At 51.5% G+C, this 17,008-nt stretch overlaps 1 protein-coding gene across 3 annotated transcripts; it reads left to right on the top strand.

Annotated features, from left to right (window-relative positions):
• Window positions 1-307: 307 nt before the first annotated feature.
• On the top strand, window positions 308-16,391 carry ACP1 (acid phosphatase 1). Of its 3 annotated transcripts, none has more exons than XM_059132810.1 (6): window positions 308-456; window positions 6,208-6,281; window positions 6,369-6,482; window positions 13,215-13,276; window positions 15,260-15,365; window positions 15,508-16,391. In XM_059132810.1, the coding sequence occupies exons 1-6, from the start codon at window positions 414-416 to the stop codon at window positions 15,583-15,585; spliced, it is 477 nt and encodes a 158-aa protein (XP_058988793.1). In that variant the 5' UTR covers window positions 308-413; the 3' UTR covers window positions 15,586-16,391. The 3 variants fall into 3 exon arrangements, 2 of the variants coding, with proteins under 2 accessions (XP_058988793.1, XP_058988792.1); XM_059132809.1 differs by lacking the exon at window positions 6,369-6,482 and adding an exon at window positions 6,530-6,643 and having other exon boundaries at window positions 331-456; XR_009344492.1 differs by lacking the exon at window positions 15,508-16,391 and having other exon boundaries at window positions 331-456; window positions 6,369-6,643; window positions 15,260-15,328.
• Window positions 16,392-17,008: the final 617 nt, after the last annotated feature.

Genomic DNA, 17,008 nt, shown 5'->3' with positions numbered 1-17,008 from the left:
GGGTCACCCGCCCCGCGCACCCCCACGGCGGGCTCCGGGCGCCCTCCCCCGCCCTCAGGCGACCCGAGTCCAACCCCCACTGGGCCCGCCCCCTTTCAGGTAACTCACGGCCCCGCCCCCTGGCCGACTGTCTCCTCGAAGAACCTCCCTCTCCCCAAGGCCCCTCTTCCCACCTCCGACCCTTTGCCCCGCCCCTACACCGCCCCTTTTCCCGGGGCGCGCCTTGGGTCCTCCTGAGGACCTCGGTCCCCCCAGTCTCAGTACTGCGCAGGCGCAAGGCCCGGACGCGCGCCCCGAGGAAGCGCGGAGGCCGTACTGCGCAGGCGCGCGGGACGGGTCGCTGGACGTGCGCATGCGTCGCGCAGGGAACGTGCCGACGCGCTCCGCGGGCGCCTGGGCGTGCGCGCGGGAAGATGGCTGAGCCGGTGCCCAAGTCGGTGCTGTTCGTGTGTCTGGGTGAGACCGCGCTGGCCCAGCCCCGCTCCGGCTTCCCCAGACGCTCGCGCCGCGTCCCATGGGTCTTGGGCCGCGCCGCTGGGCCACGGACGGTGATCGGAGGAGGCCTGGGACGGGGAAACCGGAGGCTGGGATGGAGCGCCCCGGCTCTCCCGCCCCGCGCCCCTGCCGGCGGCTCCCCGCGCCGGGCGAGCTTCTGCCTCCCCTGCCCGTTTGCGGACGGGGTCCTCTCACCCGCTCGGCCCCGTCCGGGCCGGTGCCACTCCCCGGCGCAGTCCTGTGCGGGCGGGTCCCGGTCACCGCAGCCCGCGGGGGTCCCCGTCACCGCAGCCCGCGGGGGTCCCGGTCACCGCAGCCCGGGGGGGTCCCCGTCACCGCAGCCCGGGGGGGTCCCCGTCACCGCAGCCCGGGGGGGTCCCGGTCACCGCAGCCCGCGGGGGTCCCCGTCACCGCAGCCCGCGGGGGTCCCGGTCACCGCAGCCCGCGGGGGTCCCGGTCACCGCAGCCCGCGGGGGTCCCCGTCACCGCAGCCCGGGGGGGTCCCGGTCACCGCAGCCCGGGGGGGTCCCCGTCACCGCAGCCCGCGGGGGTCCCCGTCACCGCAGCCCGGGGGGGTCCCGGTCACCGCAGCCCGGGGGGGTCCCCGTCACCGCAGCCCGCGGGGGTCCCCGTCACCGCAGCCCGGGGGGGTCCCCGTCACCGCAGCCCGCGGGGGTCCCCGTCACCGCAGCCCCGGCTCGCTGGCTGGTTCTCTCGGTCCCCGCCTGCAGACCGCGTGAGCTCCGGCGGCCAGGACGGCGAGGAGCTGGACCTCCTCCAGGGAGACCCGGTTCTCCAGTGTCTGTGTCACAGGACACGTGCCCGCCTTCCAAATTAGAACTCACTTTCCCTTCGGGTTCGGGATTCTTCCTTTGCGTGGCGCCGCGGGGTTGTATTTCTCAGGGTCTGCGCCCTGTCCCCCAGAGAGGAAGGTCTGGGTCATCAGTTGTCCAGTTCCTCCATGTCTTCTGATGAGGCTGCATTTCCCGAGCACCCAAGTGTCCCTTCCTTTCTGGGCTCGCCCCTTGGAGAAGAGACGCGAGTCTGCCCCATGTTTCCGCTTCCTCTCCACTACCCTTCCCTGCCCGTGCCTTGTGATTTCTGTGTCCCCGCGGTTCAGGGGCGTAAGGCACCTTCGTGTGGTTGTTTCTGGGAACCCATATTGCGTGTTCCTTGGGAAGACTTTCCGTAAGGTTAGAGCCGGATATGCTCTTCGCTTTTCCCAGATCGTCTGAGTGGAAGTAGTTTACCTATAACCCTTTGTGGACACCTTTCTTTATATCAGTTTCTCATGTTACTTGATAGCCTCTTGGGGTCACACCTGGATTAGCCCTCTTGAGGGCAGTAACTGTGGCTTATTTTTCTGCATTTCCAGCTTGAAGACAATTTGTGACGACAAGTAGGTATTTGCAGAATTGAATTTTTGTCAGGGGAAAAAGGAAAAGGGCCACCTCGCTTCACTTTGGTAGTGGGCATCCACTGATTTTTAAGCTCTCCATGGAAGACTGACTCACGGGATCAACAGATTGGCTCAGTGGCTGTTCAGTTCATGTTGTGCGTCTGACGGGGTCATTGCCTTATTTTACTTAGTGCTGTCGTTATGCGGACATAATGCTCATGGTGGTTATTAGCGGGGATGTGTGCCGTGTATAATGTGTATTTATCTTCCGTACAGTTTTTTTTTTTTTTCTTTTTAAGCAACTGCTGTATTACCAGGTACTCTTCTGAGTGCTAGGGATGGGTAGTGAGCAAAACAGGAGTTCTGCCTCTGCACAGCTCACGATCTGTCACCTACAGCCAAGCCCTTGGTTACTCACTAAGCTGGTGTTGTGTCTTGAACAGTAGAGCAGGGGAGGGAGTGGGAGTGGAACGCACTTGTAAGTAGAGCAGTCAGGGATGGCCTTGCCTACAAGGTGACATTTGGGTAAAGACTTGAGAGTTGAGAAGGCAAGCCTCGGGTCTTTGGAAAAGTGTCCAGGACTCGGAAGAAAGCGGGTGAACGGTTTTGAAATGAGAGTGCTGATCCGGTTCGTACTGGCAGAGAAACCGCTATGGCCTGGCCTAGAGACCCAATAGCTTTTTCAGCGAGATCTTTCTTCATACCTGAACTCGAAGGTAGTTTGAGTGACTTTTGTCGATGCTGCCATAAATACATAACTAGAAGTGTTCCAGGTGCATAGGGAAGCTCGTTCCTTACGTAAAAATGAACACGCTGGGGCAGGAGTCTGTGAGCTCCTTATGTAAAGAACTAGAAAGTAAATATTTGGTGCTTTGCGAAAGCAGACCTAGACAAAACATAAACAATAACGCGTGACTGTGTCCCGGTAGACTTCACGTGTGGACACTGCAGGTTGAATTCCATGGGATTTTCTCATGTCACAAGATATTATTCTACTTGTAAGTTTTTACAACTGTTTGAAAGGTAAGAATCATTTTTGCTTCTGTGGGCCGTACACAGAGGTGGTGAGCATGGATCATGGTTTTCAGATGCTGTTCTAGGGCCCGTCGAGGACATGTCTGGTGAGTCCCCATGAGGGCTTGGGCTTACTCGGAAGGAGATAACCACTGGGGGATGAAGCCACTGATCAGAGGTGGAGCACTTCGAAAGACGTGTTCAGCTGCTATGTTGAGATTAGACTGAGCAGGAGTGAGGCCCCAGGGTTGAGGCCAGGGTGCAGAGGAGTGTGTGCTGGGTCCGAGAGGGCACCACGGGTGGAAGTGCTGAATAGTCCTATGTTGGGCAGGTTTGAGGGGTCCATGAGTGCTGTTCTCATGATACCCTATAGACACAGAGAGCAGTAAGAATGGTGTATTTTTTGAAATGAAAAAAAAAAAAAATAGTCCTTCAAAGCATTTATTTGGGCTCTTTTCACACTGAAGTGTAGAGAGGAGTTTCTGATATTTTCCTTTGGTAGGGCTAGTGGCCGGAAAGAGCTGCTCTCCTCATTTTGGCAAGATCATTGGAAGCGTCCCATGGTTTTGTGCCATAGAGATGCACTGACCTGTTGAAGGCACAGGTGTTTGTGCCACAGCCAGTGTGGTAGGACGTGGTAACCGTGAGTGCTGCCAGGTTACCCGATACTCCTTAACTGGTATTCATTGGTGCTTCAGATGTACTGCACCTTGTGGGGTAAGAGACACAGCCCCAGCCCTTGGAGAATTTCGTTTTTTCCCTTTGTGAGGCTCAGGTACTGAGTACATATCAGGCTGCCTGATATGGAAGAAACAAACTGAGACTTAACAGATTGAGCTTTTTTCTAAAGAAATCTGAAGATGACATTTTAAGTTTTCCAAAGGTGGAAACTGAATTACTGTGTTTTACTATGAGCTCTGTTTTTAAATACTGCATTAATTTGGTGATACCAACTTTTGAAAACAAGAGATCAAGTTACAAGGAAGGAGGATTCTGCTAATTTCATAAGTAGTATCACTTCTAAGTTTTATAGTAGTAATTTTTCTTCCCATCTCTACTTAAACATGCATCTTGCTGTAAATATAACTATCTGGGAAAAAATATTTATCTGAATGAATATGCCTTGACTTTAAGGCAGTAAATAAACCTAGTTTTTGTTTTGTGGGGAAAGCTGTTATTTTGCAGTTAATAATTATTTTTAAAGGGATGAAACTAGTTTTATGAGATTGTAAGTGTTTATTCTGAAGTTTTAAGTTTTTTTTTTTTTTTTTTTTTTTTTTTTTTGACAGAAATCACAAGCAGGCAGAGTCAGGCAGAGAGAGAGGGAGAAGCAGGCTCCCCGCCGAGGAGAGAGCCCAATGTGGGGCTCTATCCCAGGACCCTGAGATCATGACCCGAGCCAAAGGCAGAGGCTTAACCCCCTGAGCCACCCAGGTGCCCCTTTTCTGGAGTTTTAAAATAATAACCGTTGTCTTAAACTGAACAGAGTGGTTGCAGATAAAAGTATTCCCAGGGTGTATGGCGACAGATAAAAGAGTTACACATCTGTTGGAGCCTTTCAGTAATTAACATAGCGGGGATGATAATACTTATTTTAAAAACTAAACCGAAATTCAGAATGTGGTAGGAAGAAACTTGACAATACAGACAAGCTTACAGAGGACGTTGGGATTAATTCCTGTCCGTTTCTGGTTGAGTGGTTGATAGACTTCCCTGCTGTGGAAACCACAGTCTCTGGGGAAGACAAGTCCTTTATAGATACATTATAAGGCCCAAGACTAACGTGGAAGCTGAAGAGTTGAGCAGTAGAGTGAGTGTTGGGTTCATGTAACAGCGCATCAGTTGGGTCTCACAGCCCATCGGGAGATCCAGCTCCACATGCGTATCACAAGCCCGAAGATTCGAGCGTGAGTCAAGAGTGACCCGTGTCTTCTTAACTCAGCTCGTGTCTATTCCTGGCATTATTTGTGTAGGCCTGTGTAGGCTGTCTCCGCCTATGATTCCAGGCTCTCCGGCCCTGCAGTGTCCCTACCTTATGGTCTCTGTAGACCTTGCCCGGTGCTGGGCTACTGCGCCGTCCTGCCGAATGCTGGACATTCCTTTCCCACTCGGCCCTCTGAGTGCCCGTTCTGGGCCCAGTTACGGTTCCTGTAACCCAGACCCACCAGCGCACATTTGTCGCTTGTTCCTACAACCCCTTAACTTAAATGTCCAGCAGAATCCTCTCCCTAAGAGATCAGGTCCAGTCTCCCTTTTTTTCTGATGAGGAACTTTCTCATTAACTTGTTTCTGATTTTAGCATGATTCCTTAGGGTAATGGGAGTGTTTTATTACTCCAGGAGGTCTGTACGTGTTCATGTGTGGAGGGTGAGGCAGGGTGGGGTCTGTGAGCCCCACGCTGGGGACAGGGGAGCTGGAGAGTTAGTTCAGCTGCAGACCCATAATTCCCTCACTCACGCCTACCTAAGGAAGCTCGGTGAACCCTTGGCACTGGGGCTCTGGGGAGCCTCCTGGATCACAGTACCCTGAGTACTGTCCCTGTTGGATGACGAGGGTGACATGTGTCTGAGGACCAAAGAGCTTCAGGTTCAAAACGCTTCCAGAATCTGCCCTATCTGCTTTGAATCTCTTTGTTATGATAAAACTATAATCCTAAGTCTAGCATTTTCCTGAGTTTTATATGTTCTTCTAGAGAATTATTGAATGTGTGGGGACGCACGGATCCGTAGCTTGCTGCTCCGAAGTGAGGGTGGTCCTGGGGATTCCCTGAACTTGTAGCTGATGTCGAAAGTTCTGGGCAGACTTGGTGACCTGGAGGGCAGCACCCTTAATACAGCCGGCCGACGACCCAACAGACTGCATCCTGAAGTGTGTGTGTGTGTGTGTGTGTGTGTGTATTTTGTGAAACACTACTAATCGTTACGTGTAACTTACTTGAAAATACATATTTTAACCCTGTTGTATTTCATTTTAAAATAGGCTTATTGCAACCCACTTCATTGATTTCATGAGTTACTTCTGGGTCACTGAGAGCAACCTAAAAAACAGTGATTGCAGTTGTAATTGATTTTTTTACCTCTTGGTTTTTCGTACTTTGAACGCATGGGCAGCGGGTGTCGAGTCATGGGGCTGGGGTTTGGTCAGCGGTTTCCGGAGGTCCTGCTGTGCACGCACTGGTGGGAAGCTGACCCGCTCCCCAAAGGGAGGTGCAGTTGCTGTGTGTCGCGTGGGTGACGTGGTTGCTGGATTCTGCCCTAGCGTCAGCCCTGACACCCGCTCTGCCTTCCCCTCTTTTCAAGGTAACATCTGTCGGTCGCCCATTGCGGAAGCAGTGTTCAGAAAACTTGTCACTGACCAAAAGCTTTCAGATCATGTAAGTACCATTCTCCATATTAAAGAGGCCAAGCCGACTGCCTTTGTGGCAGGAAATCGCGAAAAAAATTCTTCTTTTCTCCTGCAGTGGAGGATAGACAGTGCAGCGACGTCCACGTACGAAATAGGAAACCCTCCCGATTACCGAGGGCAGAGTTGCATGAAGAAGCATGGCATCTCCATGAGTCACACTGCCCGGCAGGTACTGTGCGGGAACTTGAAGCTACCCGTGTGTGTTCTGTGTTGCAGTGGGTCATTGACAGCGGCGCTGTTTCTGACTGGAACGCGGGCCGGTCACCAGATCCAAGAACTCTGAGCTGCCTCAGAAATCATGGCATTAACACGGCCCATAAGGCAAGACAGGTAGAAGAGATCTCATTTACTTTCTAATCCTGGAGTCCCCTAATTTGAGAACTCGTGAGCTTAACTACACTGACGGGCTAACGAGTGTTTATTCTGGGTCCGTTGACGTAGCCACGGGTTCCCCATTTTGTTTCATTGCTGGTTTCACAGTTCTGAAAGGTGGGCATGATCTGGGAATTGACTTATTTTTATTTTATCTATTTATTTTTTAAACAATACAAGAGAACAAATCGACACCTTTGTTTATTTTCTTTTCATTAAGCTTAAATCCTTGGGGGTTCAGCCTCACACGGATTCTGGGCCAGTTTGATGGGAGCCACTGTTTCCTTGAGCTCCGGTCACTTTTCCCCGATTACTGTGGCTTTGTTTGGCTTGCTTCCCGGAGTCACTGTGCTGTTGTTTGCCTTGTGCACAGAAGCACATCTCTTGCCGTCTAGAATTCAGTTTCATCTTGAGCATAAACACCTTCCGTTTTTAAGAAGAGTTGTGTGCTCCCTCTAGTTTTGGAGACCCCACTTACCGCCAGCAAAAATGGCCTCGGACCACAGCCTTCCAGACACACTCGGCGTTTTAGGAGTGCGGCTCCTGGCAGGCCTCCCTAGGCCCCAAGAGGGTGGAAAGAGAAAGGCTAAAATGCGTTTATAGTCACATGAGTGATCCTGGTGAGAGCCCTGCCTAGGACCTAGAGATCTGAGTTACAGTCTTCTTTTTTCATTTCTGTCTGTGACTGAAACATTTAAGCCCTGGTAACTAGTCTGCTTATGGTGCAAGTTTGTTGCTAGAATAAGTGTGTCTCAACTGTCAGGTGACGTAGGAGCCCAGGGTATCCTGGTCCCACTAGCGATGCACGTCCTGCAGGCCGGCAGTGGGACTTCTGGGCTGTGGGATTCTGACGTGTTGTGCAGAGGAACATTGTGGGATGAGGCAGGTGTACTGGGTCTGCTCCGTTCAGTGTGGAAGCCGCTAGTGGCTCCACTGTACTCGCAGTGCGGCCCGTGGGGCGGAGGGACTGAAGTTCACATGTTAACTTACCTGAGTAGCCGCCTGGATCTGGTGGGCGCCCAGTGGGCGGCGTGGTTCCAAGATTCACACGCAGCGGCCGCGGGGAGCGTGAGGGTTGTGCCACCGCAGCCTCCGTGGGACACCAGAGCTCAGGGCAGGCCCGCAGAGCGCCATTGCTCGGAGCGTGCCGCCAGTGCCGCTAGTGCCGCTGGCCCCTTCCGTCACCGCGGGGACCGGCTGCTGAAGAGATGGGCTTCGTTTCTGACACAGGGTGCTTCGTGGGCCGTCATGCGAGGAAGGTTACGTTTATCACTCTCACGACTTTGTGGATACTCAGCTGGATGTTTACAAATCCCGGCCAGGGCGCCCGGTAGCCCAGTGAAGCGTCCAGCTCTTGACTGCCGCTCAGGTCGTGATCTTAAGGCCATGAGTTCGAGCCCCATGTCAGACTCTCCACTGAGCAGGCTCTGCTTCTCTCCCTCTTTCTCGCCCTCTGCCTCTTCTCTCACTCGCTCACTCTCTCAAATAAATCTTCCAGAAACATTTAAAAAGAGTTAGTTAGAAGTTAGAGTCTTTTAACTTCTTTTGTGTCCAGCCTCACAAAATATGCGGGTCTGAGGACCAAGCAAGGCTGCGGGTCGGTATCGGAAGCAACAGGCTGTGTCCAGGGATGAGAGGCCTTTACGCGGAGACGCCGCCGGCTGCCTTGGAAGTCAGTTGTCAGATTTGTACCTGGTCGGAGGTACGGCTGGTGGCGTGCGAGCTACAGTGTAGTTTTAGTGTTTGCACGAGAACTTTGTGGAGGAGGGACAGAGACAGGTCGTCGTTACCTCCGTTACCTTCACCGAAATCTCCCACTGCTCTGCCGCTGAGCGTTGAGCTTCTGTTTCTGATCGTCTCCGTCTGTCCTCCATTGCCTTGCTAGGGAAGGGAGTCGTTGGTGACCCTGTTCTGCACATGGAGGAACAGTTCTGGAGGGAAAATGTATAAATTATCAAACGTCACCCAGCTTCAGAGGCATAAAACTGGGATTTGACCATAGGCTTATTTGATTGTTTTAATAAAAACATATATAGTTGTGAGCCAGGAAGTTCACAAAAGTGCCACCGAAACACTTCTGATGCGTTAACAATGTCTCAGAAGCTAGTGACGCATGCTATTTTGGCTTAGATAAATTTACTCTGGAATCTGTGAACTTCTCATTTCTGGCTGTCAGATGACTGTATGTTCACTAAGTTAGCTGCCTTGAGGCCAGACCTGTTCCAGCATCGAATCTTCATTGGACAGAATAGTGCACATTTTGTAGGTCACGTGTCCTCGTCTCCAGGAGCTGCACACCTTGTCCGTTTCTACTTCCTCTGTCTTAGAGAACGCGAACTCATTCTCAGGAGTTCATGATTTCAGATTTCAGTTACACCTCCATGTTTTCTGTTTTTAGGATCAGATTGTTTTTTGTACAGAAGTACATAATTTGGGCAAAAATGAAATATTTTAAATACACATGTCTTTAGCTAGAAACTTCTCATTTTTAGAGATCAGTTGTAGTTGTTGGTTTTAGAATATTCCCACACAATCTGATTCTTTTTCCCTGTTCCTTTTACGAAAAATTTCTTGTTCTTTTTTTTTTTTTTTTCTTTTCAAAACACTGGTAAGGTGGGGTGCCTGGGTGGCTCAGTGGGTTAAGCCTCTGCCTTCAGCTCAGGTCATGATCTCAGGTGGGATCGAGCCCTTCATCGGGCTGTCTGCTCGCCAGAAGCCTTCTTCGCTCTCTATCTCTTTGCCTGCCTCTGCCTACTTGTGATCTCTCTCTCTGTCAAATAAATAAATAAAATCTTAAAAAGAAAAAAAAACTGGTAGTATGTTTTGTAAATTAGTATCATATTTTCTTAAAAGATTTTATTTATTTGACAGAGAGATCACACACAGGTAGGCAGAGAGAGAGGAGGAAGCAGGCTCCCCACTGAGCAGGGACCCCCCCCCCAGCCCCCCATGTGGGGCTCGATCCCAGGACCCTGAGATCATGACCTGAGCTGAAGGCAGACACTTAACTAACCAAGCCCCCCCAAGGGGCCATGCAGGCTTTCTCTTTAGCAGTTGTCAGAATTTATAAGGGAACTATTCTGTTACATTTCTTAAAATTTCCTAATTTTAATTTTCCTAATACTACTTGAGCCTGGGTTTGATAAACAAAATATGTTTAGGGTGCGTCAGGGGTTTTGGGTGTCTGATTGCAGCCAGTTAGTTCTGTGGAGACGTTCACTGTGTTACCCTGTCCTTCTTGTCCACAAACCTTTGACACCTGCACGTGTCATCAGTGGGGTCTTGGGACCAGTCACGCTCCCTCCTCTCCAGAGGTCACTACTCACATTCTTTCTGCCTTTTTAGTGTGTGGCCTTGGAATCCTTGTGTGTGACTCTTTCTGTTGGTTTTTCTCTGAGAGTCTCCGTGGCCTGTCTTGGAGCTCCTGCTCTGAAGCCGCTCTCAGTACCTTGCTCCAGTCCGGCCGCCGCGGGTGCACCGTGCCTCACCCGGTGGACACTGGGCTGCTGCTTGTTTGGGCTGAGAGCCGTGGCGGGTACACCTGTGTGCAGCTCTGCTAGACGCACACCCGGTGTCGCACCTGTCGGGCGTTGGCCTCATTAAACCAGTCAGAAATTTCCCTCTTTCTCTGTTCTCTTAAGAAGTTGGTTGATCGCTGACAGTATTTCTGCTTTAATGGCTGTGCAGGGGTCATTGAATCAGTTGCTGCTGTTCCTTGAAATTGCCCTTACTTTCTCTGCTGTTTTTACACTTTTCTTTTGGATTCTTTTTCTTGTCTTTTCCCAGCAGTTTTACTGTGGGAAGCCCAAGTATGCATCCTGAATTTGCACCCTGATGGTTTCCATCGGTTTTGGAAAAGTCTGTGTTGTTTTCTTTTTGTATTTTCCTTCGCGCTCTCTTCAGAGATCAACTTCGCTGTAGTCTGGACATAAACCTCTGATGCTGTCTTCTCCATTTTCCCTCCTTTCCGCCTGCTGGTCCTGGCTCGGGGGGTGTCCGTGGCGCTGGACCATTCCCCCTCCTGGGCGGGGTCTTCCAGGACCCCTGCATGGGGATCCCCCGCAGCCCGTGAGCCGCCAGCAGGGCTCCTCCTCCTCCCTCACGGGCTTGCTGCAGCCTCCCCGTGGCCTCTTCGTTTTGCCCTGAGTAGTTCCCAAACTTGGCAGACGGTTTGAGAAGAAAGCTTGTGAGTGCCGGGCTCTCTGTCCTACTAGCCTTTATGTCCTGCTTCTCCGGCCTTTGGGGTTGCTACCTGGTCCCTGGAGCTTCTCTTTTCCAGCAGCGGCCCTGTGCCCGGGCTTCTGGAGCAGGCGCTTGGCCTCGGCACCGCTGGCCCTGCCTCTGGTGGTGCTCTGTTGTGGGGCTGTCCTGGGCCCTGGGCAATGTTTGGCAGCATCCCTTGTCTCTTCCCGCTGGGTGCGGAGCACCCCTTTGCTCCCCAGCATAGCAACCAGAGATGTCTCCAGACATTGCCAACTGCCCCCACTTTGAGAATCACTGCCCTCAAATTCTCCAAGTATCCAGGAGGTCAAAATTATTCGTGAGTAAAGGATCCATTCAAAATGTCAGGCTGACCAGTGGACTGGAACAGAGTAATAAAAGTTTACAGCTGTTTTTCTTTTCCTACTCTGTATTGCAAGTAACCTTTTTTTTTTTTAATATATTTTTTAAAGATTTTATTTATCTATTTGACAGAGAGAGATCACACGTAGGCAGAGGCAGGCAGAAAGAGGAGGAAGCAGGCTCCCTGCCGAGCTGACAGCCCGATGCGGGGCTCGATCCCAGGACTCTGGGATCATGACCTGAGCCGAAGGCAGAGGCTTTGACCCACTGAGCCTCCCAGGTGCCCCTCTCAATCATTTTAATATCTAAAGATCATGTATGGTTTTTATAGGTAGCTATCAGTTCTAAGGCTGTCTTTTGATCCGTAATTGCAGTAATTCTAAAATTAAAAACAGTGTTAATCCTAGCACGTTTCTCATAAACTGGGGAAATAGCTTATAGTATTGTAATAGATGTTGAAATAAGCTAGTGCCTTGAGAGTGTTAACAAAATACAGTCCTCAGCACTTGGACGTGCTTCACTAAGAACTCCTGCAAGTGTATGTTAAGAGCCACAGTTAAATTTTTAACAGAACAATGAGTATAGTTATTATTCGTTTGCTATACTGATCATTACAAATAGTATCAGTACTCTGTTAAATTAAAAAATTTTTAAAGTACTCATTTTAAGAAAAAGGGTTCTGGGGCGCTTGGGGGGCTCAGCTGTTAAGCCTGAGCCGTCAGCTCAGGTGATGATCTCCGGGTCCCGGGATCCAGCCCCGCATCAGGCTCTCTGCTCGACAGGAAGCCTGCTTCCCTCTCTTCCACTCGCCCTGCTTGTGTTCCTTCTTTATTCCTTCTTTCTTTATATATTTAATTTCTTTATTTTTAAATTATTATTTATTTGACAGAGAGAGAGATCACAAGTAGGCAGAGCAGCAGACAGAGAGAGAGGAAGGGAAACAGGCTCCCCGCCGAGCAGAGAGCCCGATGCGGGGCTTGATCCCAGGACCCTGGGATCGTGACCTGAGCTGAAAGCAGAGGCTTAACCCACTGAGCCACCCAGGCATCCTGCTTGTGTTCCTTCTCTAGCTGCGTCTCTCTCTGTCAGACAAATAAATAAAATCTTTAAAAAAAAAAAAAAGTTTCAGTATCTTCTTTGTAGTTTCCTAGCACTCCTGTATTTTAGATGATTTTTTAAGTGGGGAAGGTTATTACTGAAAATTACATTGTTAGAAATTATTTCTACGTCCATTATGTGGCGTGTCTGCGTTCCTTTCTTTCTAATTCTGCCAGTGTTTATGAAGGCAGAAATCATCAAGTAATTTCCGTACTTAACATTTTAGTGGGCTTATGTTGATGAACTGTGACGTCAACAAATTGACCGAATCAGTAAAAATACTGAGTGGCCTTCCCTTCCGTGTCGTGTTGAGACTGTGCATGCTCAGGGGAGGGAAGGAGCACGCGTCCAGGCCTTGCCTCCCCTTCCCGGGGACTCCTGGGGACACCCTGGTCACATTTTTGTTTCCCGTCTCCCCCGGGCTCTTCACACGGCCGTGCCGGCGTTGCCTGCCCTGTGCTGGGGGGAGGCCCCCAGGACGGTCACCCGGCTCTTTGGGTGTTTGTCACTGGGGCTAGGGTGTTCCCTTCTTGCAGAATGAAAAACGGGGTAGAACAGTGAGGGGGTTAAACGTGGGACAGTTTAGTATGTTAAGTGAATCAAACTTTGTTACTAAGAAATTGCGGGGGATTATAAACTTGGTGTTTACATAGTATGCTGTTAGGGTTATTCCAAGGAACTTAATTAAAGTTCTTTGCAGTACAGTGTCACAAAATAGGTTAACTCTATTTTAACTTTAAAATGCCGTTAATTATTTAACTTAAGTCAGTTAACAGGTTCAAATATAGCAAATTTTTTGTTTACTGCTTTGGATCCTCTAGGTTTGGTTGTTATAAACTCTGTGTTTTTTACTTCTATTTAATTTTAGGTTACCAAGGAAGACTTTGCCACATTCGATTATATACTGTGTATGGATGAAAGCAATCTGAGGTAATCACATTTTTAAAGGGTACTTCCAGTTCAGTAGTAGGCCAGTTGTTTGTTGTCAAAATGACTTTTTTATTATCTTGGAGTTTTAAAAGTAGTGATGGTCACAACATACAGAATTCTGTGTTTAGAGTAGTAAGAAACCAGCGAGGCGCTGAGCACTGTCTCCCAGCAGTAGACATGCTTTCAGGGGAGGGGGAGCCCGGTGAGCCGGTGCGGCCCGGGGACCGGCCGGGCTGTGAGCAGCTTCATGGAAGCTGGGGTTGGTTGTACAGGAGAGCGACGCCGTGATTCCTGGGCCTGTGGTGTTCTGTTGTCTCTCGTGGGATCCTGTTACTGCTGCCCCAGCCCCCAAAAGGAGGATGGACGAAAAGGGAAGCTTTTGACGCTCTGGATTGTTGCTTGCCTTCATGGATATAAAAACAAACCCAAACAGGCCAGACTCTTCGGTAACGGGCTGACTGCGCCGTGGCCTGTATTAGGTGCTCTGCACACCAAAGCACTTAACCCTTGTTCCGCATCTTATCAGAGAGGCACGAGAGGTCACGTTACACGTGGAGCAGATTGGTGTGGCAGAATTTTAGCCTTGGCTTTGTGAGGCAGAGCCTGCTGTGCATCTCACTGTCACCTTGCGTGGGGACGTGCATTTGGGTGACAAGGAACTTGGTGGCATTTCTTGAGTGAGCTTTGTGTCCTGGCACAGTGCCAGACGTGGGGACCCACAGATGAGGAATTGTTGTTCTGCCCACCCTTGACGTGTGCAGGCTGGCGTGGTCTCCTCGCGTTAGCCCAGAATTGCCTGACGGTGTGAGACCATGTGGTCGTGCCAGGAGCCAGCGAACGCGGTGTGTGCGGCAGGTGTCGGGCTGTTGCGGGTGAGACCCGAGAGATCATATGAAGTGGTTCCGGTTGGAAGGCCGGGGCCCTGTGTGCCTTTGTCACACGGCCGTGTGTGGTCTGCCGTGCGGGGAAGCAGGACGGCTGCCTGCCCGCTGGCTGGTCGCGCGCTGCCGGCGCAGAGGAGGCCCGGGACGTGCCCCGGTGGGACTGCAGGGATCTCGCTGAACCAGTGCTAGTTCACAGGACTCCACGCGTTTTATGAATAGAAACTGTTTCTGCTTTTAACTGCCTTTGTAGGCGTGTTTAGCTCCACTTCTGCTTTTATGAATCAGGAACGTCACCGAATACATGCATTTTCTCTATTTATTTATTATATTTCTGTTCTTGTTTCTCAGTTGTTGGTTTGCCTCATCCTCACTTTTCTCACAGGCGGGGATTGTCAGCAGGGGCCTCTCTTAGCCGGGTCTCCAGGGTGGGAGGGCGTCCCGAGCAGGGTCTCCATGCAGAGCGGCTGGAGTCCACATGTCTGCCCCGGTGGTGGGGGGATGCGTCCAGGAGCTCGGAGGCCTGACCAGCCTTCCCCGTGCACCAGCAGTGTCTGCTGTGTCCGAGGTGCTCCGCGGAGGTTTGGCCGCCCAGGAGTTTGGCGCTCTCCTCACGGCTGAGCGCGTGCGGGGGATGGGGTGGCGGGCAGGAGCTGTGCCTGCAGCTCGCTCGGCCGTGGCACAGGGAGGCTGGCGCCAAATGCAGTGTCAGGACGCCTGGGGATGGGATGGGCAGCCCTCCGGGCCTCACTGCACGTGGCTCTCGGAGTCCCGTGCTGCCGCCTGTCTAATGTCTGGAAGAGGAGCTTTGTGATGTCATCGTCTCCGTGTACACTTCGCAGAGGGTAGAGAGTTCTGCTCTGACTGAGGGATGCGTGTTTTGGGTAAAAGCATGAGAACATGCCACCATTACAGACCCTCTCGCTGGTCTCGGAAACCTGTGGTGCGAGGGTCACGCAGGTCCACAGGGGTTTGGTTTCCTTTGTAAATCAGGTCACTCTTGCCGGATTCTGATACGGCTGTTTCATAAAACCCTAGCAGATGTCCCTGTTTAACCTGAAACCATCGATCAGAAAACTAAGTTCATGTTTCAATTTTACAGAGACTTGAATAGAAAAAGTAATCAAATTAAAAACTGCAAAGCTAAAATTGAGCTACTTGGGAGCTATGATCCACAAAACCAACTCATTATCGAAGACCCCTATTATGTAAGTACGCCTCTCCCTCCGGTCCGGCACGATGCGAGCGGCAGTGTGGGGACTTGCTGTGTGTCCCGCAGCGACAGATCCAGTTCTCCTCGGGGCGTGGGCTTATGTGGGTTTTGTTCTTTCTTCTTCCCTGTGCTTTTAGGGGAATGAGTCCGACTTCGAGACTGTCTACCAGCAGTGTGTGAGGTGCTGCAAGGCCTTCCTGGAGAAGGCCCGCTAAGGCCCCGCCCGCGCTTCCCTCCTGCCCCGCTGGGCCCCGCAGGCGCTCCTGGAAGGCCGCATGCCTCCTCCACTCGACCCTCAGTTGCTTACCTTAAGTCATTGTAGATGGAAATCAGTTACTGTGTTTGACAGACAAATAAATAAAAATGTTTCATGCAGACGGTGTATGGGGTACGTGAAGTGTTCTCAGACCCGTTGAGCCTCCCACTTTGTCCCAGTTTCAGAAACGGTGGAGCAAACAGAATAGCACAGGCACCAGGGCATGAGGACACCCCACGTCCCTCTGGCGCACGAGCCCCACCTCTTCCCTGAGGTTGTGCGCGACCGATGGGGGCTGTGGCCTCCGCTGTCTGCACCGGCCCGCCCCGCAGCCAAGACTCGCCGGTGCGCACCGTGCGCTGGTTACATGCGGTGGTGCGCAGCTTTCCTGCCCGCGGTCCGGCTCATCAGGACGCCAGCTTGAGTGCATTCGGACGTTTTGCCCCTCGAAGTGTACAGCCAGAAAGAAGGAAGCTGTATGCTGGTCGGTCTTCCTGTCAGTTTGAGGAACGTGTCTGCTTTTCAAGCCTGTGGAACTCAAATGCCAAATAGAGATTAGCTTAGTGGGAAAAAACAGTTAAAAGGTTGGGAAAAGTTTATGTTGGGATGCTTAAATATCGAGACAGGAAGTGTTCTCTCATCAGTGCGTCCAGACAAATAGGTGATCTCTGTGCACTTTGAGATAACTGATCTAAAACTCATATGGCCATATGGCAGAAAAGACTGTGGCAGAAAAAATAAACTGGGGATATTATAAAAATACAACTACGAAGTATGGTGTCTGCTTGCTTTCTTATTGATATGTGAAGAAGAATTGGAAAACAGTGGCTCTCTTGTCCGTTTCCGATGACCTGTGAGTTTCTGTGTGTATGTTTGTCTTCAGTGTTAGGGAGTCAAAGGACAAAGGTCCATTGCTTCTGCTGCTTTGTGAAAGAAGTTTGAGGCCCGTGCGGCCATGCCCATGTCCTTGGCTGACCCCACCATCTGGGGAGTGCGGCAGTCTCCTCCTTGGAGCTGGCTGTCCAGGCTGGGCCTTCCTGGAAGGTGAACGAAAGCTTGCCGTGCTCCCCGTCTGCCTCCTCATTCCCAGCCGCTGGCCCAGAGTCCAGGGAGGAGTGTGGGCCGCCGTCCTCCAGAGCCCAAGTGGATCCTTACTCAGAAGTAGGACTTTGGAGGAAGGGCTGCCCCATCCGGATGGCTGCTTCTGGGTGTTGTGGAGCTGCCTGTCCTCAGAACCTGGGGGTCCCGGGTGGGGGGTGGGGTGGGGTCTTTAAGTCCTGGAGGGTGATCGTGATGACTTTGTCAGCACCCTTCCAGGACGTGTGTCTGGCTCCCTGTGGGATTTCCCAAAGACAGGCCTACCTGAAAACCTCTGCAGCCGA

The sequence above is a fragment of the Mustela lutreola genome, chromosome 9 (assembly GCF_030435805.1).
Source record: "Mustela lutreola isolate mMusLut2 chromosome 9, mMusLut2.pri, whole genome shotgun sequence".
Taxonomy (NCBI): Eukaryota; Metazoa; Chordata; class Mammalia; order Carnivora; family Mustelidae; genus Mustela; species Mustela lutreola.
This window is presented reverse-complemented; position numbering and strand designations above follow the sequence as displayed.

Excerpts from the sequence above, each read along its gene's own strand:
- ACP1 (XM_059132810.1), top strand. The coding sequence starts at position 414 with ATGGCTGAGCCGGTGCCCAAGTCGGTGCTGTTCGTGTGTCTGG. Across the intron at positions 13,277-15,259 it reads ATGGATGAAAGCAATCTGAG|AGACTTGAATAGAAAAAGTA; the intron begins GTAATCACATTT and ends TCAATTTTACAG. Across the intron at positions 15,366-15,507 it reads TTATCGAAGACCCCTATTAT|GGGAATGAGTCCGACTTCGA; the intron begins GTAAGTACGCCT and ends CTGTGCTTTTAG.